This window comes from Chelonia mydas, chromosome 23 (genome assembly GCF_015237465.2).
Source record: "Chelonia mydas isolate rCheMyd1 chromosome 23, rCheMyd1.pri.v2, whole genome shotgun sequence".
NCBI classification, from domain to species: domain Eukaryota; kingdom Metazoa; phylum Chordata; order Testudines; family Cheloniidae; genus Chelonia; species Chelonia mydas.
In genome coordinates, this window is record NC_051263.2 from 2,691,512 (window position 1) to 2,719,056 (window position 27,545).

The window sequence follows — 27,545 nt, forward strand, 5'->3', positions numbered from 1 at the left end:
GGTGGGGTCTGGGCAGCATGGCGGCACCTGCGACTGGCGCAAGGGAGCTGCTGGCCAGGTGAGGCACCTGCCTTAGCTCCTAAACCAGTGGGAAAGCTAAGAATAGAACCCAGGAGTCCTGGCTCCCAGACCCCCCACCCCCGCTTACCCCCATTCCCTGAGCAAGCGAGAGAACCCAGGAGTCCTGGCTTCCCCACCTCCCCCCTCACCAGCTTTCTTTCCCAGAGCAGGGGAGAGAACCCAGGAGTCCTGGCTCCCAGCCCTGCCCTGGGCTCTAAGAGGGAATTTCCTGGAGTCCCACTAGACTAGGGCAGCCGCGGTGGGGGGGGGAACAACACACATCTCACCCCCCCACACCCCGCACTGGGGGCCAGGGGCCCCTTCCCTCCCAATGCACACCCGCTCTCTGGGCACCTGCCCCCTTGCTTGTGCTCGTTTCCCCCCCCCCCACTCCATTCATCCCTTCTCTCAGCCTTGCCCCCCCCCCGGCTCCCCCCTCCAATCGGCGGCGGCCAGGGGCGGATCCAGGGCCGCTCCCCCGCCCGCTGCGGGCAGCCCAGCCCGGCCCGGCCCGGCCCCTCACTGCCCGGCTCTCCCCGCTGAGCGGCCGGCCCGAGCCCCGCAGCCCCCCGCAGCCATGGCCGAGGGCGGGGAAGGGGAGGATGATGTGCAGTTCCTGCGGACCGTGAGTGGGGGAGCAGGGGGGGAGGGGGGAGAGCAGAGGTGTGGGAACTAGGAGTGGGGAGGGGGGCTGCAGCACCCCCCCCCCCCCCCGGCTTAATGTGGTTTCTATCACACCCAGGGTTCGCAGTCTGGTTTAATGGGTCTCAGCGCCCCCCACTATACAAACGGTTCCAGTGCCCCTGGGGAGCCGTGGGGAAGGGGCAAAGGGGGTCAGGGGCGGAGGGGGGAGCCGTAGGGAAGGGGGCTCTTGGGTCAGGGCCCAATGGAGGGGAAGGCCGGGAGAATGGCCAGAGGGGGTGGGGGCTGAGCGAGCCCGGCGTGTCCTTGGGGTCCCTCTCTGCCTAGCGGGGTGGGGGGGTGCATGCTGACACCCTGGCCATGGGGCGGGGAGAAGAGACAGGGTAGCGGGGTGGGAGTCTATGGGGGTGAGGGGAAGGAGCCTGGGGGGCAGAGGGGACAGACAGGGAAGTTGCCTTGAGCTCTGTGATAACCCCTGTCTCTAACCGGCCCCCTCCTCCCCCCCCATGGTGACGTGGGATAATTAGCTGACTTTAGAGGGGGGGGAGGCGGCGTAAATACCATGGGAGTGCAGAGAAAGCAGCCCCCCGGGGGGACAGGGTTTGGCTCAGCCCCTCCCCTCTGTTCTCGCTGCCCCGTCCTGCCCCCCCCCCCGCCAGGTCCTCTCGGCAGGGCCTGCTGAGCCTAGGAGCAAGTGGCTGCCAACAGGTGTCGCGGGGGGGGGCAGCTGGTTCCCACCCATCCCCCTGCTTGGCTCCCACCCAGGGGCCTTCCAGACCCGAGCTGTGTTCCTGGGAGAGCTGCGGGGTGTCTTGTGCCCTGGCTGTGCAGCACCTGACACAACGGGCCCAATCTCTGTCCAGGCCTCTGGGCACTACTGTAAAACACCTAATAATAGCCCTGCCCAATCCCTTGAGCCCCTCTGGGTGGATACTTTAGGCACCTGGTGTCACTTCTGTCTGTGTTGTGCTATTTGGTTTGTGCCAGGACGGAGGGGTGTGCGAAGCAGGGCACGTGTGCGAGGAAAGAGGGTGCACGAAGCGGGGTGTGTGTGCAAGGAAGGAGGGTTGTGCGAAGCAGGGCACGTGTGCGAGGAAAGAGGGTGCACGAAGCGGGGTGTGTGTGCAAGGAAGGAGGGTTGTGCAAAGTGGGGTGTGTGTGCAAGGAAGGAGGGTTGTGCAAAGTGGGGCGCGTGTGCAAGGACCCTCAGCCGCCGAGGTCTCAGATTTCTGAGCTTTATATAACCGGGTTGACAGCTGGCTCCATTCATCAGGATGGCTGGAATCTGGGGGGAGGGGAGCTCTGGGGTGCAGCCCCGTGGAAGGGTTAAAGGGCCTGCGGGTGTTGGATCCCTGCGGGGCCCCGGTCTGGGTTGTGGCCTGTCTGGGGGGTGCCAGGGCTGGTGCTGGAACTGTCTGGCTCCCTGGCCCTGGCTCGGGGGATGTCTGGCCCTGACTGCGCCGTAGGGCAGGGACGGGGGCTGCCCGTGTGTGGGGAACTGTACTGATTAATAACCATTCTAAGTGAAATGAAACAGATGGGGGCAGGGGGGTGTGGAGCATATGGGGGTGGAGCTTGAGGCCTGGGGGTGGAGCTTGGGACAGGGTGTGGCATATGGGGATAGAGCTGGGGACGTGGGGGTGAGATGTGGTGTGGGGGGGGCGCATAGGGCTTGGGGTGGCAGGGAATGAGGGCATGTAGGGAGTGGAATAAGGGGCGTGTGTCTGTTCTGGGTGGGGTGTGTGGATGGGGCTTGCCCCACAGAGGCGAAGGAGGTGGGGAAGGGGTGAAGAAAGGAGCAGGGTGATGGGGGACAGTGACCAGTTGGAGGGGGAGGGGAGAGGCCACCTGTGCTGGCTGCGGGGAGGGGAATCCCCAGGGCCTGTTGGTAGCCGGCCTTTGTTTGTTTTGGAAATGGTTTTCCTGGGATGCAGTGCGGTAGGGGAGGGGAGGCAGTGAAGAGCATGGCTGCCTGGGCTGCCGTGTGGTGGGGGAGGGGATGCAGTGGGGAGCGGGGCTGGGATGCATTGTGGTGGAGGGGAGGCAGTGGAGAGCATGGCTGGCTGGGATGCAGTGTGGTTGGGGCTGGGGATGCAGTGTGGTTAGGGATGCAGTGGAGGAGCGGGGCTGGGGATGCAGTGCGGTAGGGGAGGGGATGCAGTGGAGAGCATGGCTGGCTGAGCTGCAGTGTGGTGGGGGAGGGGATGCAGTGGGGGAGTGGGGCTGGGATGCAGCGTGGTTAAGGATTCAGTGGGGGAGCGGGGCTGAGGAATGCAGTGCGGTAGGGGAGGGGATGCAGTGGAGAGCATGGCTGGCTGAGCTGCAGTGTGGTGGGGGAGGGGATGCAGTGGGGGAGTGGGGCTGGGATGCAGCGTGGTTAGGGATGCAGTGAGGGAGCGGGGCTGGCTGGGATGCAGTGTGGTGGGGGAGGGGCTGCAGTGTGTTGGCTCCCCCTGCTGGCGGCTCCTGGTCCCAGAGAAATCCCCACAGGGCCCAGGAAATAACCCAGAGGCAGAATGGGAGCCAGGACTCCTGGGTTCTATCCCCTGCTCTGGGAGGGGAGTAGGGTCTAGTGGTTAGAGCAGGGGGGCTGGGAGCCAGGACTCCTGGGTTCTATCCCAGCTCTGGGAAGGGAGTGGGGTCTAGTGGTTAGAGCAGGGGGGAGCTGAGACCCAGGACTCCTGGGTTCTATCCCAGCTCTGGGAGGGGAGTGGGGTCTAGTGGTTAGAGCAGGGGGGGCTGAGAGCCAGGACTCCTGGGTTCTATCCCAGCTCTGGGAAGGGAGTGGGGTCTAGTGGTTAGAGCAGGGGGGGCTGAGAGCCAGGACTCCTGGGTTCTATCCCAGCTCTGGGAGGGGAGTGGGGTCTAGTGGTTAGAGCAGGGAGCTGGGACAGAGGTTGTGTCTACACCACATTCTCCGTCCGTCCGGCTGCTGCCCCAGCGCTCGGTGCCTTCAGCAGGAAATACAAGCACTTGGTTTCATGCGCTGAAAAAAGACGGGGCCGGCGCGGGGTGGGGGGGGGCCGTGTCCTAAATTCAGCGCAGCTGTTCGGCGGGGGGGACGCAGCAGGGAGAGGAGGAATCTGCTGCTGGCTACATTTTCCTCCCGGTTTGTGCATGAAACCAAATATCCCGCCCGTGTGACACTGCCGCAGGACCCGGGGGGCAGCCGCAGCTGGGGGGAGGGAATGGGGACCTGTGGTCAGAGCAGGGGGGGCTGGGAGCCAGGACTCCTGGGTTCTCTCCTTGGCTCTGGGAGGGGAGTGGGCTCTAGCAGGAGCCAGGACTGTGTGTGTGAGTGCCAGTGGGGAGGGCTGGGGGGGCTCCGCGCCCCCCCCAGCACAGGCCGCACCAGCAGCAATGTGCGTGGCTGGGTGTGCAGGAATGAGTCTGACAGGTGCAGGCTCCAAAAATAAGCCTCCGGCCTGAGATGGGAGTGATGGGGGGGGGGTCCCATTTCGTCCCAGAAACCTCCCCAAACTCCCCTGCCCTTAAAAGCCCAGCACACCCCTTGTTTCTCAAGGGCGTGGAGAGGGCGCAGCCAAATCCCCGTTTTCTTCCATCTTGTCCTCAAAGCCCGGTCCCTGGCGGTGCCGCGCCTGGGGGCCCGCGGGGGGGGCAGGCCGGGGCTCGGTAATTGCTTCGCGGAGCCGGTAATAGCTGCTCCCCCTCCCCGGAGAGGAGCCGTCTATTTTGAGCCGCGTGCATCTCTTCAGAAGCTGCCGCGGGTGGGGGCCGGGCGGCCTTTCCCAGGCCGGGGATCTGCCCTCGCCCGGGCATTTTCCGGGGGGCGCGGAGGTGGGGCTGGGGCGGGAACGGCCCCACCTTGGCCCCCTACTTCCTTGCCACCTGCTTGGTCCTGCCAGCCCGGAGCCGGGCTCTCGCATCACGGCTGGAGTCTAGCTGCTGGGGGGCCCGGCAGTCTGGAGCCCTGGCCCTAGGCAGATCTGTTCTGGGGGGCTGTTCCTGGGGGGCTAGGGAGGGCTCAGGCTGGGATGCTGGATGTTTCCTTCACTGCTCAGGTCAGGGTGCCCTTGGGCGGCCGCTTTGCCTCCCGGGGCTACGTTCTCATCCCCCTCGCAGGAGGCTGAGGGGGCTGAAGCCCCAAGAGGGCCCAGCCTTTGTCACTGACACGCCAGGACTCCTGCCAGGCCTCGATGGCCCCCACCGCCTCCCTGGGGCCGCCCCCCACCCCGCTAGTTCAGAGACCCTCTGCAACCCCACCCCCTCCTCCATGCCATGGTCCCCCATTCCCCCATGCCAGAGGCTCCGCGTACCCTTCCTGCCCGGGGTTCTGTGCTGAGAGGGGAGGTGACCTTGGGGTTACGGCATCAGACTGGGGCCAGGGGATCTCGGTTCAATCCCTGGCTCTGCCACTATGCCACTAACTCCCTGGCTGACCTTGGCTAAGTCACTTGGCCTCCATGGGCCTCAGTTTCCCCATCTGTAAAATGGGAATGATTGTCCTTCCTCTGGCTGCCAGAGTTCCATGGATGTGGGGAAGGGACTCTTTCTTGGTTGGGGTCCTTGCAGCACCTGGCACAATGGGGCCCTGATCTTGGTTGGGGTCCTTGCAGCGCCCGGCGCGATGGGACCCTGATCTAAGTGGGGGACTCTAGGGGCTACCGTACCACACACAATACCCACCCCCTGAGCATGTGCCCTTGCCCTGGCATATTGAGGACACAGAGGCCCTGGAGGAGGCTGATTCCTGGGGGCCGGGGTCGGGGGCGTGGATGGGGCAGTCGCAGTGGGGGCAGACGCTGGGCAACAGCCTGCCTGGTGTGGGTAGGGCTCTGGAGATGCAGGAGGCACAGGTGCCACCCCCCTCCCTAGGCCGGGGGGCAGGGGATAGGCCTCCCATTGCTGTTCCCTGGCTCGGTGGGCGCGGGGCGGCTGAGCTCCCCGCAGGGGGAGGAATGGTAGCACAGCGGGTGCTGACCCGGCACATTCCCCTGTGGAAATAGCACCTGCCTTGTAACCCGAGTTGTCCCGGGCAGGGCAGTGGCGGGGAGCACCCTACATGGGGGGGGGGGCAGTTGGCGGGTGGGGATGCGCTTGGATGGGTCTCTGGAGGCAGGTGGGTGGGAGCCGAGCAGTGGGGATGGGCTGGCAGGGGCCAGGGGGCAGTCATGTCTGGGGGTGGCCATGGGGCCTGGCTGGGCCAGTGGGGAGGGAGCTGCATCTACCTGGCCGCCATGAGAGCTGCGGGGCGCTGAGCTCTGCCCCCCAATGCTGGGGGTGGCAGGGGGTTCTCCCCCCCCCCGAATGCAGCACCACCCCACAACCATCCTCAGCACTATGTCTTTGGCTGCTCTGCCCGCCTTGCGGCTTTAAGAGGTATCCCTTCACTTCCTGTCTTAAAATGCAGGGCAGCTGCTCCCCAGCCCCCCGCTCCCCACCCCAGAGGTGGCTGCATCCCAGCGCCAGATGAGGGTTCCCTGTGTAAACAGCCCTCGCGCTTCACCCCAGAGGTGAAGTCGGGGTGAGGGGTGGGGAATGGGAATAGAACCCAGGCGTCCTGGTTCCCAGCCCCCTGCGCTAACCACTAGACATCACCCCCATCCTAGAGCTGGGGAGAGAACCCAGGAGTCCTGGCACTCTGCCCCCCGCTCCAACTCCTGGCGTGCGCGGCTAATGAGTGCCTGTAGGCAGGCGCCCGGGCGACGAGTTCTGCTCCGAGCGAGCACCGGCAGCCGGCTGCTGTAGCTCACTGAATGTGCCCCCCCCCACTTACAGGGTCTCTGTTGTGTCTGAGCCTTCGCCCGCCCCCGCAGCCCCGCTCTGAAGGGGGCTAATTAGCCCTGGCCTGCGCTGGGCTAGATCCGGAGTGACTCCGGTTTGATGCCGCTGGAGCGGCCGGCTGCCTCTCCGAGTGTAGTGGGTAGGGAAGAGCCAGGGTGCGGGGGGGATCCCCCCACTGACGGGGAGGGCCAGGTGCCCGCGGGTGCTGAAGCCTGGGCACTGGTGGCTGCTCTGAGACTTGTTTACGTCCCGGCCTAAGGGGCAGAACCTGCCCTGATCCCCCCGGGCAGAGGGGAGGGGGCATTTGGGGGGGACCTGCAGGGACCGTTCACTGTGTTTTGGTCGGTGGGGGGCTCTGCAGGAATCCCCCCCCCCACTGGCACCGAAGGGGAGCGGGGTCTAGGGGGTTGAGCAACGGGCTGCGCGTCAGGACTCCTGGATTCGATTCCCAACGATAGCACGGTCATGAGTGGGGGTGATCCATACCCCCCTCCCCTGGCTGTCAGCCACCACATCCCCTATCAGCCCCCCCCATGGCCCTGTAGCCCACCCCCAGCCCCTGTCACCCCCTCAGGCCCTTCCCATGTTACACAGTGCGGGACGGGGGCACCGAGGGGTTCGTCCCAGTCCACACAGTGAGACAGTGGCAGAACCTGGGATAGAACCCAGGCGTCCTGGCTCTCAGCCTCTCCTTCCCCCCGCAACCACTAGACCCCCCCCCCCGCTCCCCCTGAGCCCTGGCTCCCAACCTCCATCCCCCATACTCTAACCACTAGACCCCCCCTCCCCTCCTCGAGGCTGGAATAGAACCCAGGAGTCCTGAGCCCCCCGCCCCGTCTCTCCCTGCCCCAGGAGGATGAAGTCGTCCTGCAGTGCTCCGCCACCATCCTCAAGGAGCAGATCAAGATGTGCCTGGCGGCCGAGGGCTTCGGCAACCGCCTCTGCTTCCTGGAGTCGACCTCCAACGCCCAGGTGAGCCCTCGGTGCCCCCGTCCCCGCCGGTCCCCGGGCCAGGGACGGGGGAACGCGAACCTGCTGCCCGAACCCCTCCCCATCTCCCACCCACCTTTGCAGCCAGAATCCCAGCTCCCTCAGCCCCTTCCTCTCCCACAAGCGCCAGCCCCCTGTGGGAGAATCCCCCTGGGCCGTTGCAGTGCAGGGGCTATGACATACGCATCACCTCCAGTCCTCTCCTTCTTCCCCCACCACTCCCCTTGGGGCTGTGGCTCCAGGGCCGCGTGTCTGGTTCCCCATTGGGGATGGCAGAGCCCCCTCTGACCCTCTTCCCTCCTCCCCGCAGAATGTCCCCCCGGACCTGGCTATCTGCTGCTTCATCCTGGAGCAGTCGCTCTCTGTCCGCGCCCTGCAGGAGATGCTGGCGAACACCGTGGAGGTGGGCAGCGAGGTGAGCGCGGGGGACGGGGGGGACGAGCTGGGGGGGGCATTGCCTGGGGGAGAAACGGGAGGCCCTCTTCCCCTCCCAAGGCTGTGCTTGTTGGCCCTGCGGGTGTCTGGGGCTCAGTGGGGTGTACAGTGGATGCTGGAGAGTGGAGCGGGAGACGGGGAGGGGCAGTGGGGGGCGGGGCCGCGCTGTGGGACTGGAGAACCGGGGAGTGAAGCGATCAGGGAAGGGAGATGCAGGGCGAATCTCGGGGCTGGAGCGGAACCAGGGCCCCATCCAACCCACTGTCCTGTCACCGGCTGCTTCCGAGGAATGGCCCAGAACCCCTGCCCCATGGGATGTTCCCGCCTGACCCCCATGACGAGCAGCCCTCCGAGGCCCCCTGGCTCCTCTGGGCCCCCCTCCATTCTCTCTCTCTGGCTGGGCTCCGCATTGATGCCCCGCCTTTTCGCTAACCTTGCCGAGTGCAGGAACCTCTAGTGGCGGGGAGTTCCCCAGGCCGCCGGCGAGTTGGGAGGAAAAGGCCTGGCTCAGGCAGCTCTTTTGGCTGTGTCCCCTTGTCCCCTCACCCTCTGCCCGTGGGTTATCCTGTGCCTTTTGCTCATGGAGAGGCAGCGCTGGCAGGGGGGGTCTGCAGTGCCCTGGATGGGGGTCCCAGCCAGCCCCCGCTCCCTCCCCCCGGCAGGCGGTCGGTTCATCTCTTCTCCCTTTCTCTCTCCTTTGCTTCTCCACCCATCTGCCGACGCTCTAGGGTGTCGACTTGGACAAGTGGGTATGTGCCGATTTCACTGCAGTGACCCTCCCCTTCCTAAACACCCCCTACCCGTCTCTCACAGGCATCCGCTGGGGTTCCCACCTACTCCCCTGAGAACGGAGCGCCCCCTTCGGAGCTAGGGCAGCCAAACGGGACCCCTGCTATCTCGGCTAGAGCCCCCCAAGGGCCGTTCCCATGGGGGCAGGGCGGACACTGTCTCCTCAATCTCCCACAAACCCCCTTGATTTGCGTCCCAGGGGACGATGCTGATCGTGCCCCTTTGCCTGGCCGCCGGAGGGTCTCCGAGTGCTTTGCCAATCGGATGCTGCCCCACGGCCTCCGCGCCAGGCCAGTGTTTGCCTGAGGCCGCGCACTGAGTACGTGGCAAAACTAGAAAGGGGACCCAGGAGTCCTGACTCTCAATTCTCCTGCTCTAACCACTAACTCCCAGCGCCAGGCAAGGGGTCCCTGCATAACCAGCCCCTGTGCCCCACCCCAGAGGTGGCTGCATCTCAGCGCCAGGTGAGGGGTCCCTGTATAAACAGCCCCCATGCCCTGCCCAATAAATGGCTGCATCTCAGCACTGGGTGAGGGGTCCCTGTACAAACGGCCCCCATGCCCCACCCCAGAGTCAGCTGCATCCCAGTGCCAGGCGAGGGGTCTTTCACGAACCATGCAGTGCAGTGGCCATGTTTGGGCCGTGCTTCGGGATCCCTGGGTGGAGTTGGGTGGTGGGAACAAAGGAGCCTCCGTGATTCCCCTTTTACCCCGATTGAGACAAGGTGGAAACCCCAGTGCCTCCCCTGAGTAACCCTTTCCTTCCTGGCAGCCCCCCCCCACACCCCGACACCCCCTTCCATCCTTCGCTCCATCTCCCCGTGACCCCTCCTCCCCCACTAGCCCCTCCCATTCCTAGTTGCGGTGCTGTTTTGATCCCATCCTCCACCATCCCTCCCTTCACCGCATGGTCCCTAAATGCCAACAGGCTGAGCCCCCCGGCGTGGGGCACTGTGCAGGTGCGGGGGGTGGGCTGGGGCAGCACGTTTGGTCTGCCCCATGGCCTCGCTCGGCATGCTGGGAGTGGAGGTTTCTGATGCAGGGTCTCTCTGAGCCTCTTTAATCTACTAGCTGTGGGTTGAGACGGCGCACGGCAGAGGGGGCAGGAGCGCTCCTATAACAGAGTGGTACCATGCACATATAGAACAATATGGCCCTTGCCACCAGCAGCTTAATATAGTGCCTGTGAAATAAGGCGCATGCCAGGCCCACGTAATACTGGTCATATTACTTCAATATGGCCTAGGCAATATTGACTGTAGGAGATGGCCCGCATAACACTGACCATATACAGCAATATGGCCCGGGCAATATTCACTATATGAGATGGCCTGCATAACACTGACCATATACAGCAATGGGGCCCGGGCAATATTGACTATATGAGATGGCCTGCATAACACTGACCATATACAGCAATGGGGCCCGGGCAATATTGACTATATGAGATGGCCCATGTAACACAGATCATATACAGCAATATGGCCCGGGCAATAATGTGGGCATAACGTGCAGCAGTCCTCCTATATGGTCATATGCCTGTTTAATAATCATATAATAAGCCATATTATATGATCATACATGGTAATAGGGACCATGTAGTGACCACGTGACATGGCCCATGTTATAATGATCACACGTAGCGGGATGGCCCTATAACTGGCCCTTGCAATAATCCCCGTAGATACGCTGGTAATAAGGCCTGTACAATAAAGACCATGTGTAGTCGAGTAATATGGCCCATGCAATAGAGACCGCGTGTGCTCGAACAATACGGCCTGCCCCGGACTGGCTGTATATATTCTAGTAATATGATCCGTAAAATAATGACCGTATATTCTCTAGTAATCCGGGCTATGGACTGGAGAACCGGAGCCGTTATTATTCATGGTGCCAATAGATAGTGTTCGGTTGGCAGGTGCCATGTAATAACAGGAACCGCGTGTGGGCCAGTGGGCGTAGGGGGGAGGGGGTTTCGCCTGGTATCCAGCATCTCCCGTGCCAGACTTGACCTGTACCAGGACTCCAGCCGGCAGGGCGTGGCCTTTCCTTCTGACAGCGTGGGGGTGGGGAAGGGGCAGCATTGGCTCCCGTGGGGGAGCTGACGTAGGGGGGATGCCACTGCCCCCAGCCCCTCGCATGCCCGGGGAGAGAGACAAGGGCTCGATGTCATGTCAGGTCAGCCGGGCCGCGCGCTGTCCTGGCCCGTTTACCCTGGGCCGGATTCTCGGGGCTCAGAGGCTGGGTGGGTGCCGTGGGCTGGGGGGGAGGGACAGAGGGGAGGGCGGCATCGCTCATGGGCGGTGGCACCCGGGAGCCCTGAGTCGCTGGTCTGAATCCAGCTCATGTCAGCGGTAAGTTGGTCCCCAGTGAGATGAGTTCAGCAGGTCTCAACGCTGTTATTAGCCCCTCCGGCTGCTCCCCGGGTTGTTGGTCTCACCCGTCCTTCGGCAGGCGCTGAGTTCCCTCGCTGACGGTCACCTCCTCTTGTCTGCTTCACCCCAGTCTTCACAGGGCGGCGGGCACAGGACCCTGCTCTACGGCCATGCCATCCTGCTCCGCCATTCTCACAGCTCCATGGTGAGTGATGGGGGGCAGGGGGGGAGCAGCGCAAAGTAGGGCGGGACGCCGGGGTGATGGGCCCAGTGCAGGGTGGGGATGCATGCCGGGCCGGGAAGCATGCCGGGCGGGACGCCGGGTGATGGGCCCAGCGGCTGGGGTGCGGTGCAGGGTGGGGACGAGTGCCGGGCGGGACGCCGGGGTGATGGGCCCAGCGGCTGGGGTGCGGTGCAGGGTGGGGACGCGTGCCGGGTGGGACGCCGGGGTGATGGGCCCAGCGGCTGGGGTGCGGTGCAGGGTGGGGACGCGTGCCGGGTGGGACGCCGGGGTGATGGGCCCAGCGGCTGGGGTGCGGTGCAGGGTTGGTACGCGGGACGCCAGGGTGATGGGCCCAGCGGCTGGGGTGCGGTGCTGGGTGGGGACGCGTGCCGGGCGGGACGCCGGGGTGATGGGCCCAGCGGCTGGGGTGCGGTGCAGGGTGGGGACGCGTGCCGGGCGGGACGCCGGGGTGATGGGCCCAGCGGCTGGGGTGCAGTGCAGGGTGGGGACGCGTGCCGGGCGGGACGCCGGGGTGATGGGCCCAGCGGCTGGGGTGCGGTGTGGGGTGGGGACGCGTGCCGGGCGGGACGCCGGGGTGATGGGCCCATCGGCTGGGGTGCGGTGCAGGGTGGGGACGCTGTTGAACTTAAAGTACTGCACAGGATCTTCTCAGGGGGAATAAGGCAAGCACTACCTTTATTGGTAATACATATATCAATTAACACTGTATCATATGCGTATGATCTATATATCACACACACACACACGCACACACACTCCGTCTGGTTGTTGTTACCAACTAGTTGCTCCCCTTAACTTCACTGGCCAGGTGAGTTAGATGGAGGAGGGGTGGAGCCGGGGCTTCTGCCGATCCGGATCGATGCTCCCCTGCTGACAAGACGAGACCCAGGGTCCTGCTGCAAGACACCTCACTTTTATAGCAGCTTCCCGCGCATCCCATTCAAAATCTGGGTCTGTGTCCCGCAGTCCTTTGTGCTGCTTCCCTCTGGGTGTTGCCCCCGTGCTGTTCAAAGAGGGTGTTCCCAAACGAAGGTGCTGGCTTCTAATCCCCAAGGCCGTCACTATGTCGGCTCTCCTTTAGCGAGCCCACTTGAGAAGTTTTATTGTTCTTGGGTCTGGCTTCCATCCCCTCTCCAACTGTTGCAGCTGGCTGGAGGTGCCGGCCTTCCCCGCCTCATTCATTCACACCTCGTTCAGTCAACAGGGCAGTTGATCAAAAGGGTGCGGGAAGATCTTATTCTGCTTATAGCAAAAAGATATTTTTTTTAACATTATGCCAAGGCTCAGTACAAAGTTTTCTATATAAGGATCTGATACAAAGTTGGATGAAAATAGAGGCATAATACAAAGTCAAATGAAAGTTATGTGAAGATCATAGAATAGAATATCAGGGTTGGAAGGGACCTCAGGAGGTCATCTAGTCCACGCCCCTGCTCAAAGCAGGACCAATCCCCAACTTTTGCCCCAGATCCCTGAATGGCCCCCTCAAGGATTGAACTCACAACCCTGGGTTTAGCAGGCCAATGCTCAAACCACTGAGCTATCCTGCTTAATGCAGAGATTTATCTACAACGCGTGCCGGGTGGGACGCCGGGGTGATGGGCCCAGCGGCTGGGGTGCGTGCAGGGTGGGGACGCGTGCTGGGTGGGACGTCACAGCTGAGTGGGGTCTCGTGGCTGGGTGGTCCCCAGGGGTATCTCTCAGCATTGGCACGGCATCACTCCTTTCCGTGGGCCAGCAGGGCAGACACTGCTCCCTCCTGCAGCTCCCCCGGGGCGCCCAAGGCACTGGGCACTCGCCTGGCGCAGGGGATGGTGGCGCTGTGCTGTTTTCCGGTGCTGCTCTTCCAGCGGCCTTTCTCTGCCTCATTTTCCTCCCCTGGCTTCTTTCTGTGCCGGTGAAAAACCCACCCGAATGCCTTTCTGCCTGGGCCCCTGCCAGGGCCCTGCAACCTTTCGCCCTCCAGGGTCCTGCCAACAGCTGGGGCTGTTTTGCTTCGCAGGCGTCCAGGCCGGGCGGCTCTATTTTAAACACCCGCGTAATGCGTTCCATGCTGGGGAATGCCAAGGGGCGACGGGGCACCGCACGTCTCTGCCAGGAGCAAATGCCAGACGTGAGCCACCCCGGGGCAGCCCTCCGGCCCCCTTCCGCAGCCCCGCGTCTCTCCGCAGCGTGTCCGGCTGAGCCTGGACTCCTGTCGAGAGCCCCTTCCCCGCACGGACTCCCGAGCCCCGGGCTCTCTCGGCTCCATATGGCCCCAGGGAGGATCCCGCTCACTCAGAGGATCCCCCCCTTCTTGGGGGTTCGCTCTCTCTGGGGCCGCACCTCTGAGCCTCCAGCCAGCCTCTCTTTGCCGTGGGCCCCCTCAGGGAGTCCCCTCACTCTGGGCCCCCTGGACCCTCACCCCGATCTCCAGCCTGCACTGACTCTCCACCAGCATCTCACGGGAGGTTTATTGAACATCTGGACCCAGCCCAGGCAGGGCCAGTCTCAGCCCCGGCCAGCTGGGTCTGGCCCAGCTCCGGTGGGCTCCGGCTATTCCTTGTCCCCAGTCCAGCCGACCCCCCTATGTCCCCTCCCCCAACAGCTCCTCCTCCATCCTTTGTCTTAGGTCCCAGATAAACAGGCCATGGGACCTTTGTTCCCCTGCTGGCTGGACCCCACCCGGCTGGGCTGGGCAGGTCAGGTCAGGTCAGGGGGTCCTCTCCCCTCAGCCCGTTTCCAGCCTCCTGGCCAGAGCCGGGTGGCTCCCAATCTGGGGGGGGGGGTCCCAGGCACTAGTTGCTGGGCACCCAATTTCCAAGGGGTTGTCTGGGGTCCCCCAGCCAGGCGAGGTCACTCCTGCTCCTCTGCAACAGCAAACCCCCTCGCTACACAGGGAAACTGAGACGCACACCCAGTGAGAAAATCCCCCCCCCGCCGTCACACCCTCCGAAAGACGGGGGTGGAACCCAGGAGGCCTGGCTCCCTGCTCTAACCCCTAGACCCCGCTCTCCCCCCAGAGCTGGGCAGGGAACCCAGGAGGCCTGGCTCCCACGCCAACGTCCTCACCACCAGGCAGTGCCAGCTCCACTCCCTACTCACCCTGCTGCCTCCGTTTCTCTTCTGCCTCCTGCCCTGACAGTACCTGAGCTGCCTGACCACGTCCCGCTCCCTGACGGACAAACTGGCCTTCGACGTGGGGCTGCAGGAGAACGCCTCAGGTACGGGAGGGGCGAGGGAGGGCTGACGGGCAACGTGGAGCTGGTTGTTTAGGTGTATTACAGTAGTACCTGGGAGCCCCAGCCGTGGACCAGAACCCACTGCAATGCTGGACATTTTCATTGCTCTTAATTAAGTGTATTATGGTAGTAGCCCTTAGCCACACCCATGGACGGGGATTCGATTGTGCGTGGTATTGCACAGACACTGCTGTTGGGGAAACTGAGGCACATACAGGAGCAGTGACTTGTCCAAGCTCACCCAGCAAGCCAGGGGGAATAGAACCCAGGAGTCCTGGCTCCCAGTCCCCCCTGCTCTAACCACTAGACACCACTCCCCTCCCAGGGCCGGGGATAGAACCCAGGAGTCCTGGCTCCCAGCATTAGATCCCACCCCTTCTTGGACCCAGATCACCGTGTGACCTGCGGCAAGTCCCTGCCCCGCACTGTGCCTCAGTTTTCCCACTTGCCAAGTGTCACGGAGTCCCTGGGCAATGCTCTGGAACTGCTCCCTACGAAGCCAGTCAGGACTCTGGTGAAGTCTCCTCTCTGCGAGCAGCCTGTCTCCAGGGGAAACAGCTCACCCGGCTTCCACCTTCCTGGGGCTGACCTCGGAGCATTCAGCCTCCTCTGCCCCTCCGTGCGCTTCCCACAGCGAGTCTGCCCAGGCGGGCTCCTGGGGAAGCTAGAGGGTTCTGCCCCCCAACTTCACAGTCAGACGTGACTCTCAGCCAGCCAGTAAAACAGAGGTTTATTAGACGACAGGAACATGGTCTAAAACAGAGCTTGTAGGTGCAGAGAGCAGGACCCCTCAGCTGGGTCCATTTTGGGGGGCAGGGAGCCAGACAGCCACATCAGCCCTTCACTCCATGTCCCAGCCAGCTCCAAACTGAAACTCCCTCCAGCCCCCACTCCTCTGGGCTTTGTCCCTTTCCCGGCCAGGAGGTCACCGGATTTGTTTGTTCTCCAACCCTTTAGCTCTCACCTTGTAGGGGGAAGGGCCCAGGCTATAGAATCATAGAATATCAGGGTTGGAAGGGACCTCAGGAGGTATCTAGTCCAACCCCCTGCTCGAAGCAGGACCAAGTCCCAGTTAAATCATCCCAGCCAGGGCTTTGTCAAGCCTGACCTTAAAAACTTCTAAGGAAGGAGATTCTACCACCTCCCTAGGTAACGCATTCCAGTGTTTCACCACCCTCTTAGTGAAAAAGTTTTTCCTAATATCCAATCTAAACCTCCCCCATTGCAACTTGAGACCATTACTCCTCGTTCTGTCATCTGCTACCATTGAGAACAGTCTAGAGCCATCCTCTTTGGAACCCCCTTTCAGGTAGTTGAAAGCAGCTATCAAATCCCCCCTCATTCTTCTCTTCTGTAGACTAAACAATCCCAGCTCCCTCAGCCTCTCCTCATAAGTCATGTGTTCCAGTCCCCTAATCATTTTTGTTGCCCTTCGCTGGACTCTCTCCAATTTATCCACATCCTTCTTGTAGTGTGGGGCCCAAAACTGGACACAGTACTCCAGATGAGGCCTCACCAGTGTCGAATAGAGGGGAACGATCACGTCCCTCGATCTGCTCGCTATGCCCCTACTTATACAGCCCAAAATGCCATTGGCCTTTTTGGCAACAAGGGCACACTGCTGACTCATATCCAGCTTCTCGTCCACTGTCACCCCTAGGTCCTTTTCCACAGAACTGCTGCCGAGCCATTCGGTCCCTAGTCTGTAGCGGTGCATGGGGTTCTTCCGTCCTAAGTGCAGGACCCTGCACTTATCCTTATTGAACCTCATCAGATTTCTTTTGGCCCAATCCTCCAATTTGTCTAGGTCCCTCTGTATCCTATCCCTCCCCTCCAGCGTATCTACCACTCCTCCCAGTTTAGTATCATCCGCAAATTTGCTGAGAGTGCAATCCACACCATCCTCCAGATCATTTATGAAGATATTGAACAAAACCGGCCCCAGGACCGACCCCTGGGGCACTCCACTTGACACCGGCTGCCAACTAGACATGGAGCCATTGATCACTACCCGTTGAGCCCAACAATCTAGCCAGCTTTCTACCCACCTTATAGTGCATTCATCCAGCCCATACTTCCTTAACTTGCTGACAAGAATACTGTGGGAGACCGTGTCAAAAGCTTTGCTAAAGTCAAGAAACAATACATCCACTGCTTTCCCTTCATCCACAGAACCAGTAATCTCATCATAAAAGGCGATTAGATTAGTCAGGCATGACCTTCCCTTGGTGAATCCATGCTGGCTGTTCCTGATCACTTTCCTCTCATGCAAGTGCTTCAGGATTGATTCTTTGAGGACCTGCTCCATGATTTTCCATGATATCAGTGGCCAGGAGACAGAGTGTTGCCATTTAGATACCCTGGCCCTTTGCTCTGCAACAACTACACCCCCTTATCCCGTCACCTAGAGACTTACCTAATGCCTAGGGGAAACTGAGGCACCCACACAGTATTCAGAGGAAGCGTTAAGAACAGTCCCGCTTCGTCACACCCAGCATGCAGCGCTGTGTAGCTGCCAAGCGTTTCCATTCATACTGTCATGGTTTGTCCGCGTTTGCCCGGCTGAGGGGCCTGTGCCAGCCGCAGACGCCTGCCACCTTCCTGCTGGGTCGGCAACGCCTCCTTGCTTGGGTGACCCTTAAGCCCTGACTCCCTGACCCCAGGGGTTCGGGTGCAGAGCCCCTTGGTCAGCTGGCAAACCCTCAAGGGGGCTCAGCCGACACCTGGCTCTGCTCAGACTAAAGAGAGATGGTGGAGTGGGACACCCGCATGCCCCCAGTTCCCAGAGAGGGGGTGGGGGTTCCCAGCTGCTGGGCTGTGCCCCCATGGGGTGAGTCCCGTCCCTGTTGCAGTCCATGGGACCTGTGCCCCAGTAGGGCCAGGTTCCTGCCCTGGTGCCCTGGGCTGGTGGGAGGGTCCAGGGCAGGGTGGTCTCCATGTTCCAGACTTCGCGGTGCCCAAGGGGATGGCCCTGAGAATTGGGAGGGGAGCCAGAGCTGTCCCTGGGCCCATCCCCTCCCTGCCCCCCTGGCTGCTGGCCGCACCCGCGCCCTGTCTGTCCCGACCCCAGGGGAAGCCTGCTGGTGGACCATCCACCCCGCCTCCAAGCAGCGGTCGGAGGGCGAAAAGGTTCGAGTCGGGGACGACCTCATCTTGGTCAGCGTCTCCTCCGAGCGCTACCTGGTGAGTAGGGCCGTGCACACGGGTGTGCGTGCGTGCCTGCCTGCCTGCATGTGTGTTGTGTGCGTGCACACACGTGGGGCATGGATGTGTTTGCACGTGTGCAAGGGGTTGTGTGTCTGGATGTATGCAAGGGGGCATGCGCGTGTGTACCAGGCTGGGTGTGCAAGCCCCCTGTGTGTGTGTCTGCCGACCCAATGACAAGACCCAGGTACAGGTAGGTGGGAGAGGCAGGTGGTTCTGGGCCCGGACTCCTGGGTTCGCGCTGGTGTAGGCAGCACCCGGGGGGCTGTTCCAGCTGTCTCCCCTGGCTCTCTGCTGACCTGCCCTGCCTTTCTGTCTCTCTTCCCCCTCCCAGCACCTCTCCACGGCCAGCGGGGACCTGCAGGCCGATGCCTCATTCATGCAGACCCTCTGGAACATGAACCCCATCTGCTCGGGCTGCGAGGAAGGTCAGTTCCCCCCTGCCCTGCTCCCAGGGGTTGTGGGTTCCCGGGGATCCCTCAGCCCCTGTCCCATGCCAGCCCTGGGGGTGGCCCCTGAGCCTGCGGCCATGACCCTAGCAGCTGGGGGGCTGCAGGTCCCTGGGTAGAGGCAACTCCCTGCCTCTCTGATAGGAGAGAGAAGGGAGAGGGGTCAGGACTCCTGGGTTCTATCCCAGCTTTGAGCGTGGAGTCGGATCTGGTGGTTAGAGTGGGCGGGGGGCAGGGAGTGGCTGGGAGCCAGGACTCCTGGGTTCCCTGAGTCATTGGCCCTCCCCTCCCTTGCACTGATATTTGATGGTTTCTCCTCTCCTGCCAGGGTACGTGACGGGGGGTCACGTCATGCGTCTCTTCCACGGGCACATGGACGAATGCCTCACCATCTCCACCAGCGAGCAGGGTGAGGAGGAGCGCAGGTACGGCCCGGAGAACAATTCGACACCCACCCCAGCGGGGCTCGAACCTGTGGCCTTCGGTGCTGGGAGGTCGAGCTAAGGGTGTGGCCTGGGGGTCCCTGCCTTGGGCGGGGGGCTGCGGAGCGACGTGGTCGTGTGACCCAGGGGAGGGGCAGCGCTGGACAAGGGGGAGGGGGAAGGCTTTTGGGTTCTATTCCTGGCTCTGCCCCGCCCTGCTGGGCAACCTCAGGCGAGTCACAGCCCTCTCCGTGCCTCAGTTTCCCCTCCCACCTTTTGCAAGCTTTTTGGGGCAGGGACTGTCTCTCAGTGCAGCACCCGGCCCAGTGAGAAGCCCCGATATCAGTCGGGGGGGGCGGGGCGGAGGCTGTGCAGTGTCCATCCCAGTGGGGGCAACCCCAGTTTCCGTCGGTACCTTTAGGGGCTGCCATCACACAATCGACAGCATCAGGGCCTGTCTCCGATGGGGCCCGACTGGGTCTCTAGCGAGATCGGCCTGTTCTGTGGCGAGCCAGGGTGGCCGGATCTGGCCTGCACTCCCATGGATGGGGGGGGGATGGCTCGTTCTACCCCCCCCCCCCCCCCCCCCCCGCCCAACGCTCCTCCCCTCTCGTCCGCAGGGTGGTGAACTATGAGGGCGGCACCGTTTGCACCCACGCCCGCTCCCTCTGGAGGCTGGAGCCCTTGCGCATCAGGTAGGGGAATCGCAGGTTCTGCTCCCCACCCCCCCGCCCAGAAAGGGGGCGCCGGCCTGGGACGATGGTGTGAGCTGAGATGATGGTGCTGGATGATGTGGGGTGTGGACGGGGACTGTATGGACAGGGAAGTGGGCAACTGTATGGCCCGGGGTGGGGGGAACTGCATGGACTGGAGGATCAGGGACTGTATGGACAGGGAAGTGAGTGACTGTTTAGGCTGGGGTTGGGGTGGGGACACGATTGTACGGACCAGGGGGTGGGGGACTGTACGGACGTAGGGGACTGTATTGACCGGGGGTGGGGGACTGTGTAGACCTGGGGGACTGTATTGACCAGGGGGTGAGGGACTGTACGGACCGGGGAGGAATTAGGGACCGGGGGGGTGGGGGACTGTACGGACCGGGGAGGAATTAGGGACCGGGGGAGGTTGGGGACTGTACCGACTGGGGAGGTCGGGGGGTGGGTTTGAATCCAGCGGGCGGGAAGGGGGGGTCCCGGCGATGGGGGCCGGTGGGGCTGGGATGACCCACATCCCGTGGAGCTGGGGGGCCCAGAGCCGGCGTGTGGCACTAGCACTGGGTTTCTCCCCCCCCCCCCCCCGGCAGCTGGAGCGGGAGCTACATGCGGTGGGGGCAGCTGTTCCGGGCGCGGCACGTCACCACCGGGCGCTACCTGGGGCTGTCCGAGGAGAAGGGGCTGGTCGTGGTGGACGCCGAGAAAGCCAACACCAAGGCCACGGCCTTCTGCTTCCGCGCCTCCAAGGTGAGCGCGGGGCGGGGGGGGGCGCCAGGCTGCGGGGGGCGGGGGTCGGACCCAAAAACTTGTCTTGAAGTTTCCACCTGTCCCCCCTCCCCCCACGCTTACGGTGCCCCCCTCCCCCGACACTCCCGGCGCCCCCCCTCCCACTCACACCCATGGCGCCCCTTCCCCCCACTATCCCGGCACCCCCTCCCCCCACACTCATGGCGCACCCCCTCCCACTCACACCCATGGCAGGCCCATGGCGCCCCCTCCCCCCACACTCATAGAATCATAGAATATCAGGGTTGGAAGGGACCTCAGGAGGTATCTAGTCCAAGCCCCTGCTCAAAGCAGGACCAATCCCCAATTAAATCATCCCAGCCAGGGCATTGTCAAGCCTGACCTTAAAAACTTCTAAGGAAGGAGATTCCACCACCTCCCTAGGTAACGCATTCCAGTGTTTCACCACCCTCCTAGTGAAAAAGTTTTTCCTAATATCCAACCTAAACCTCCCCCACTGCAACTTGAGACCATTACTCCTCGTTCTGTCATCTGCTACCACTGAGAACAGTCTAGATCCATCCTCTTTGGAACCACCTTTCAGGTAGTTGAAAGCAGCTATCAAATCCCCCCTCACTCTTCTGTTCTGCAGACTAAATAACCCCAGTTCCCTCAGCCTCTCCTCATAAGTCATGTGTTCCAGTCCCCTAATCATTTTTGTTGCCCTTCGCTGGACTCTCTCCAATTTATCCACATCCTTCTTGTAGTGGGGGGCCCAAAACTGGACACAGTACTCCAGATGAGGCCTCACCAATGTCGAATAGAGGGGAACGATCACGTCCCTCGATCTGCTCGCTATGCCCCTACTTATACATCCCAAAATGCCATTAGCCTTCTTGGCTACAAGGGCACACTGCTGACTCATATCCAGCTTCTCGTCCACTGTCACCCCTAGGTCCTTTTCTGCAGAACTGCTGCCGAGCCATTCGGTCCCTAGTCTGTAGCGGTGCATGGGGTTCTTCCGTCCTAAGTGCAGGACCCTGCACTTATCCTTATTGAACCTCATCAGATTTCTTTTGGCCCAATCCTCCAATTTGTCTAGGTCCCTCTGTATCCTATCCCTACCTGCCACCGTATCTACCACTCCTCCCAGTTTAGTATCATCCGCAAATTTGCTGAGAGTGCAATCCACACCATCCTCCAGATCATTTATGAAGATATTGAACAAAACCGGCCCCAGGACCTACCCTTGGGGCACTCCACTTGACACCGGCTGCCAACTAGACATGGAGCCATTGATCATTACCCGTTGAGCCCGACAATCTAGCCAACTTTCTACCCACCTTATAGTCCATTCATCCAGCCCATACTTCTTTAACTTGCTGACAAGAATACTGTGGGAGACCGTGTCAAAAGCTTTGCTAAAGTCAAGAAACAATACATCCACTGCTTTCCCTTCATCCACAGAACCAGTAATCTCATCATAGAAGGCGATTAGATTAGTCAGGCATGACCTTCCCTTGGTGAATCCATGCTGACTGTTCCTGATCACTTTTCTCTCGTGTAAGTGCTTCAGGATTGATTCATGGCGCCCCCCTCCCACTCACACCCATGGCAGGCCCATGGCACCCCCTCCCCCCACACTCATGGCGCACCCCCTCCCCCACACTCACAGCGCCCCCCTCCCACTCACACCCATGGCAGGCCCATGGCACCCCCTCCCCCCACAATCCCGGCGCCCCTTCCTCCCCCAGTTCCCAGCACCCCCTCCCCCCACTCACGGCCCCCCTCCCCCCCATTCTCGCCCCCCCCCGCAGGAGAAGCTGGACGTGGCGCCCAAGCGGGACGTGGAGGGCATGGGGGCCGCCGAGATCAAGTACGGCGAGACCATGTGCTTCGTGCAGCATGCGGCCAGCGGCCTGTGGCTGACGTACGCCGCCCCCGACGCCAAGGCCCTGCGCCTGGGGCTGCTCAAGAGGAAGGTGGGGGCTGGCGGGACGCGCCGGGGGGGGGGGGTCCTTGGGGCTGCCCAGAGGAAGGGGGGTGGGCAGGACACACTGGGCGGTTCCCTGGGGCTGCCCAGAGGAAGGGGGCGGCCGGGTTCGAGGGGTTCCCGTTCCCCACTCACCCCACGGCTCTGCCCACCCCCCAGGCCATCCTGCACCAGGAGGGGCACATGGACGACGCCCTGTCCCTGACCCGGTGCCAGCACGAGGAGTCGCAGGCTGCCCGCATCATCTACAGCACCAGCGGCCTCTACACCCACTTCGTCCGGTGGGCCGAACCGGGGGGTACCTGGGGGCTCCAGGGCTGGGGGTTGACCCCTGGGGAGAGCATGGAGAGGGGTCTGTGGGAAATGCAGGGGACGAACCCTGGGGGACATTGGAGATCGGGGGGTGGTGGTGTGCAGAACCCGGGCAGAGGTTGGAGATGGGGGGGCTTGACCTGGCTGGGGGGGCTGTGAAGGTCGGGGAGGGGGCTGATCTCTCAAATGACCATGTCCCCCCGCAGTCGGCTGGGTGGATGCTCTGGTGTCCCCCCCCGTTTGCCCCCCCAGAATGCTGAGCAGCCTGGCTGGTGCCCCCTGCCAGCTCTGGGGGCCAGTCCCCAGGGGGCGAGTAACGGGCCTGGGTGTCTGCAGGGGGGTGCAGGGAGCAGGTCGCGCTCTGGGGACCCCTGAGCTGGGGAGGGGGTGGGCGCAGTCTCTCCCCTGCCCCTGAGCAGGCCCCGTTCCTAGGCACCCCCTCGCCTCTGCACCTTGCGCCGTCTCCCTTGCTCCCACATCTCCCTCTTACCCCCCTCGTTGTCTCCTCCCCCAGCAAAGCCCCTGGACCCCCTCAGCTCCCCTTCTCTCTGCCTCCCATCCTGGCTCCCTCCCACTGCTACTGCTTTGCTGCCCCCCTTGGCTGGCTCCCCCCATCTGCCCTGCTTCTGATGGCTCTCCAGCCTCCCTCAGCTCCCCCAAGTCCACTGCCTTCCCTGCCGGACTCTGGCCCTTTGCCTTCTGGTGTGAGCGGTGGGATCAGCCCCGAGCAGGGTTGGGCAGTGGGGCTAGGCTGACCCCCTCCCTCCGCGGTGCTGGCAGGGGCCTGGACAGCCTGAGCGGGAAGGGCAAGGCGGGCGCCGGGGCCGCGATGCCCATCGACGGGATGATCCTGAGCCTTCGGGACCTGATCGCCTACTTCCAGCACCCGGAGGAGGAGCTGCGGCATGAGGAGAAGCAGGGCCGGCTCCGCTCACTCAAGAGCCGCCAGAACCTCTTCCAGGAGGAGGTCAGTGGGAAGCGGGGGGCACGGGGCCAGCGCAGAGGGAGGGAGTGGGGTCAGCGTGGGGGGGCCACGGGGTCAGTACGGGGGTGGGACGTGTCCTCTCACACTGCAGGAACTCTCCCCCGGCAGTCTAGGGCAGTGCTAGGAGGCACTGTGCTATGGGGGGCTCAGTAGGGGGCGCTGTCCCCTCGCAGTCAGCGCCAGCTCCAATGCGGTGCTAGGGGGCGCTGTGCGGCAGGAAGCGACATTCAGCCGTGGGCGAGGGATCCCTGTGTAAACAGCTGCCCCACCCCACCCCAGAGGTGGCTGCATCTCAGTGGCAGGGTAAGCTTTGGGATGGGCAGGAGGGGACAGGAGCCAGCGGAGGGGGCCTGAAGGGGGGTCTCTGCTGGTGGGGGGAGGGAGGGCTTCAGCCCCTGGCGGGTTGGGGGGCTGGTGCCCTGGGGGGTGACGGCTGCGCTCGGCTCCCCGCAGGGCATGATCACGCTGGTGCTGAACTGCATCGACCGCCTCAACCTGTACAGCACGGCCGCCCACTTCGCCGAGTTCGCGGGCGAGGAGGCGGCCGAGTCCTGGAAGGAGATCGTCAACCTGCTGTACGAGCTGCTGGGTGCGTGGGATCCTCGCCCCCTCTCTCCCCGGTGGAGGGCCGGGTCCGCGGAGCTGGGGGAGGCCGGGGGGCTGCGTGTGGGCGTAGCGATGGGGCCTGCCCTGCGGAGAGCGGCTGGCCCAGGCGGGGCCGGGGCAGAAACCGGCCCCAGCTGCTGGATTTCCCCATGCTGAGCCGTGGGCCCGCCCGCTGGGCGGAGGGGCGGGAGGGAGGGTCCTGCTCTGGGGTGCCCCCCGGCTGACGGCCCGTCTCTCGCCCCGCAGCCTCGCTGATCCGGGGCAACCGCTCCAACTGCGCCCTCTTCTCCAGCAACCTGGACTGGCTGGTCAGCAAGCTCGACCGGCTGGAGGCCTCCTCCGGTGAGGCTGGGCAGGACGGGGGGGCGGGAGCTGGGCGGGATGAGGGCCCCTGGCCGGGGCGGGGCGAGTGTGGGGGGGGTCGTGCCCTCTCCCGGGCCGCGTCCAGGGCGGCGAGTCGAACGGCTGGGACCTCCCCTGCCTGGCCAAGGCGTGGGCGGAGGCACGGAGACACACGCGTGTGCTCCCCGCAGATCCGTGCGGTGCCTGTGTGGACGCGCCCGGCGGTACGTGTGCACATGGGAGCCGATACGTGAATCCAGACCTGTGCGCGGGGCAGCGTGGGGCGGCTGGGTCTCTGCCCGTGCGGATCCCGGGGCACGCTCGCCCTTGTGGCCACGCCGAGCGGTGCACACGCTCCCCTCCCGCCCCCGGGTGCGTGTGTGACACTTGCACGGTCACGCGTGCACACGGACTCACGGCTCAGTCCCCCCCCGCCAGGGATCCTGGAGGTGCTGTACTGCGTCCTTATCGAGAGCCCCGAGGTGCTCAACATCATCCAGGAGAACCACATCAAATCCATCATCTCCCTGCTGGACAAGCACGGGCGCAACCACAAGGTGAGGTCGCCCGCAGCCCTGGGGCTGAATCCGCGGCTCTCCCGTCCCTGCCTTGGGGGCAGGGACAGGTGGGAAGGCCCCGTTGGGGTTCCACATTTGGGGCCCTCTCTGCCCCCTGCTGTCAGTTAGAGCAACCCCTGGGCTGCTGTAACTCACACTGCTCCCCCCACACCATGGGCCCTGCGAGGCAGAGACTAGCCACGGCGCAGGGAGCTCCAGCCATGCCCCCGATCTGCCCCCTGTGGGCCCTGGAGGGCAGAGACTAGCCACGGCGCAGGGAGCTCCAGCCATGTCCCCGATCTGCCCCCTATGGGCCCTGGGGGGCAGAGACTAGCCACAGGGCAGGGAGCTCCAGCCATGCCCCCGATCTGCCCCCTATGGGCCCTGGGGGGCAGAGACTAGCCACAGGGCAGAGAGCTCCAGCCATGCCCCCGATCTGCCCCCTATGGGCCCTGGGGGGGAGGGACTAGCCACAGGGCAGGGAGCTCCAACCACCCCCCGATCCGCCCCCTATGGGCCCTGGGGGGGAGGGACTAGCCACAGGGCAGGGAGCTCCAACCACCCCCCGATCCGCCCCCTATGGGCCCTGGGGGGGAGGGACTAGCCACAGGGCAGGGAGCTCCAACCACCCCCCGATCCGCCCCCCCTCTGTTTTGAATGGCACTCGGTCCCTTCCCTGGGGCGTCCAGCGGCTGGCTGGTGGGGCCGGGCTGGGGTCCCATATCCCAGGTGAGAGCCCGGCGCTGTCTCCTCTCCCCGTCCCGGCAGGTGCTCGACGTGCTCTGCTCTCTGTGCGTCTGCAACGGGGTGGCCGTGCGCTCCAACCAGAACCTCATCACCGAGAACCTGCTCCCCCGCCGCGACCTGCTCCTGCAGACCAATCTCATTAACCACGTCACCAGGTGAGGGCGGGGCTGGCTCACTTCCTGCCCCGAACAGCTGTTAACCGCCCTTGTGCCCCACCCCAGAGGTGGCTGCATCCCAGCACCGGGCGAGGGGTCCCTGTACAAACAGCCCCGCGCCAGAGGTGGCTGCATCCCAGCACCGGGCGAGGGGTAGCACCTTGTAGTTTGCAAGAGGTGTAATGTGCCCTGGTGGAGTGGGGGGTCCCTTCCTGCCCCCCCAGCCCCTCCCTCCCCAGCGCTAACCCTCCCCCTTCTCTCTCCCCCGCAGCATGCGCCCGAACATCTTCCTGGGCACGCACGAGGGCTCGACGCAGTACAAGAAGTGGTACTACGAGCTGATCGTGGATTACGTGGAGCCCTTCGTCACGGCGCAGGCCACCCACCTGCGCGTGGGCTGGGCCATGACCGAGGGCTACAGCCCCTACCCCGGGGGCGGGGAGGGCTGGGGCGGCAACGGCGTGGGGGACGACCTGTACTCCTTCGGCTTCGACGGCCTGCACCTCTGGTCAGGTACGAGCCCCGGCTCTGCCCAGGGCCTGCCCGCCTGGCCGCTCTGGCGGGCGTGCAAAGGAGCAGGCATGGGGGTGCCGCAGGGGGGAGCGCCCAGGCCCCCTCTTGCACGCTCACATGCTCTCTTTGGCATGTGAGTTTGCACGCCCTCCTTCTGCACCCACCTATGCACATTCTTGCACGCACTGTCTTGTGCATGCTCTTTTCACACTCAGGTTCTTGCACACTGCACACAAACACACCCTTATGCATGCACATTATCTTGTGTGCACTGCCTTGCGCACTTGTTGCATGCTAACTCGTGCATGCTCTTATGCGCACCCTGTTTCTCTTTTGCACGCTTCTGCGCACATCAACATTCGCTTGCTTGTTCTTGCACGCATGTTCAGTGCACACTCACTCATCCACTCTTGTACACACATTCTATTGTGTGTTCTCTTTTGCACACTCACTCATGCCCACACATTCTCTCGTGGGTGCTGACGCTGTCTTGCACACTCATTGCACACTGAGTCATGCACACTTATGCACACACTATTTCTCTTGCACGTTCTTTTGCACTCTGATGTGCACACTGACACTCTTGCGTGGCCTCTTGCACATTCATTACTCAGGTACTCGCACAAACGGACACTCTCTTGTGTATTCTCTCTGGCACACTTGCTCTTGCACCCTTCTGCCTGCTCTTTGCACCCTGTGGGAAATTGCACCGTCTGTTGCTTGACCTCGGTTCGGTAGGAAATAGATTCAGGGGCCGAAATGGCCCACGTCAGTCGGGGGGAATTGCCAAAAGTCCGTGAGAGCTAGAGGAGGAATAGAGGCTCGGTACGATCCCAGTCGCCGGGAAGCCATGCCCTGCGGTGTCGTTCCGTTCACCTTGCTCCCCGGATGACACCCCTAAAGCCGCCTGTTTATACCTAACCTGTGGACGAGTCCAGGGCTTTCCAGCGCGGCTCCCTGGCGTCCCGGCGCACCCCTTCTCTCTGCTCTGGACGCAGGCGTCGCTGGTACCAACGGCCGCGAAGGCCCCTCCTCCCCTTGTGCCAGGGCAGGGCAGTCATGCGTCTTGTCTTGCTCCTTTGGGACGTGCCAGGGCGAAAAGCTGCCTGCCCGTCACGGTGGGGAAACACCCGCATGGCCCGAGCCCCTGCTGCGTTCAGCCCCGGCGTACCGGGATACCTAGCGTCGGAGAAGAGCGTAGGCCAGATTCGGCTCCGGAGCGGCTGCTTGTGCCGAATGCGGACGTTACTAGCCAGCATGCCCTGGTCAGCCCCCCCCCGGCCCCCTCCTCGCACCCGCGTTTCCCTCCCCCTCGGCCTCT

At 63.2% G+C, this 27,545-nt stretch overlaps 1 protein-coding gene across 2 annotated transcripts in view; it reads left to right on the forward strand.

Moving 5' to 3' along the window:
- The first annotated feature begins 565 nt into the window (after window positions 1-565).
- Window positions 566-27,545, forward strand: part of RYR1 (ryanodine receptor 1) — a 93,919-nt gene continuing 66,939 nt past the window's right edge. For both annotated transcript variants that reach the window (XM_043534534.1, XM_043534533.1), the window contains exons 1-19: window positions 566-685; window positions 7,300-7,419; window positions 7,748-7,852; window positions 8,601-8,621; window positions 11,166-11,240; window positions 14,404-14,482; window positions 17,571-17,683; window positions 18,039-18,132; window positions 18,482-18,578; window positions 19,196-19,270; window positions 19,879-20,035; window positions 21,832-21,996; window positions 22,167-22,288; window positions 23,100-23,286; window positions 23,758-23,893; window positions 24,157-24,252; window positions 24,691-24,809; window positions 25,578-25,711; window positions 25,983-26,224. In XM_043534534.1, coding sequence (XP_043390469.1) covers window positions 638-685; window positions 7,300-7,419; window positions 7,748-7,852; window positions 8,601-8,621; window positions 11,166-11,240; window positions 14,404-14,482; window positions 17,571-17,683; window positions 18,039-18,132; window positions 18,482-18,578; window positions 19,196-19,270; window positions 19,879-20,035; window positions 21,832-21,996; window positions 22,167-22,288; window positions 23,100-23,286; window positions 23,758-23,893; window positions 24,157-24,252; window positions 24,691-24,809; window positions 25,578-25,711; window positions 25,983-26,224 — 2,185 coding nt within the window. In that variant the 5' untranslated portion in view covers window positions 566-637. The remainder of the gene's footprint in view (window positions 686-7,299; window positions 7,420-7,747; window positions 7,853-8,600; window positions 8,622-11,165; window positions 11,241-14,403; window positions 14,483-17,570; window positions 17,684-18,038; window positions 18,133-18,481; window positions 18,579-19,195; window positions 19,271-19,878; window positions 20,036-21,831; window positions 21,997-22,166; window positions 22,289-23,099; window positions 23,287-23,757; window positions 23,894-24,156; window positions 24,253-24,690; window positions 24,810-25,577; window positions 25,712-25,982; window positions 26,225-27,545) is intronic.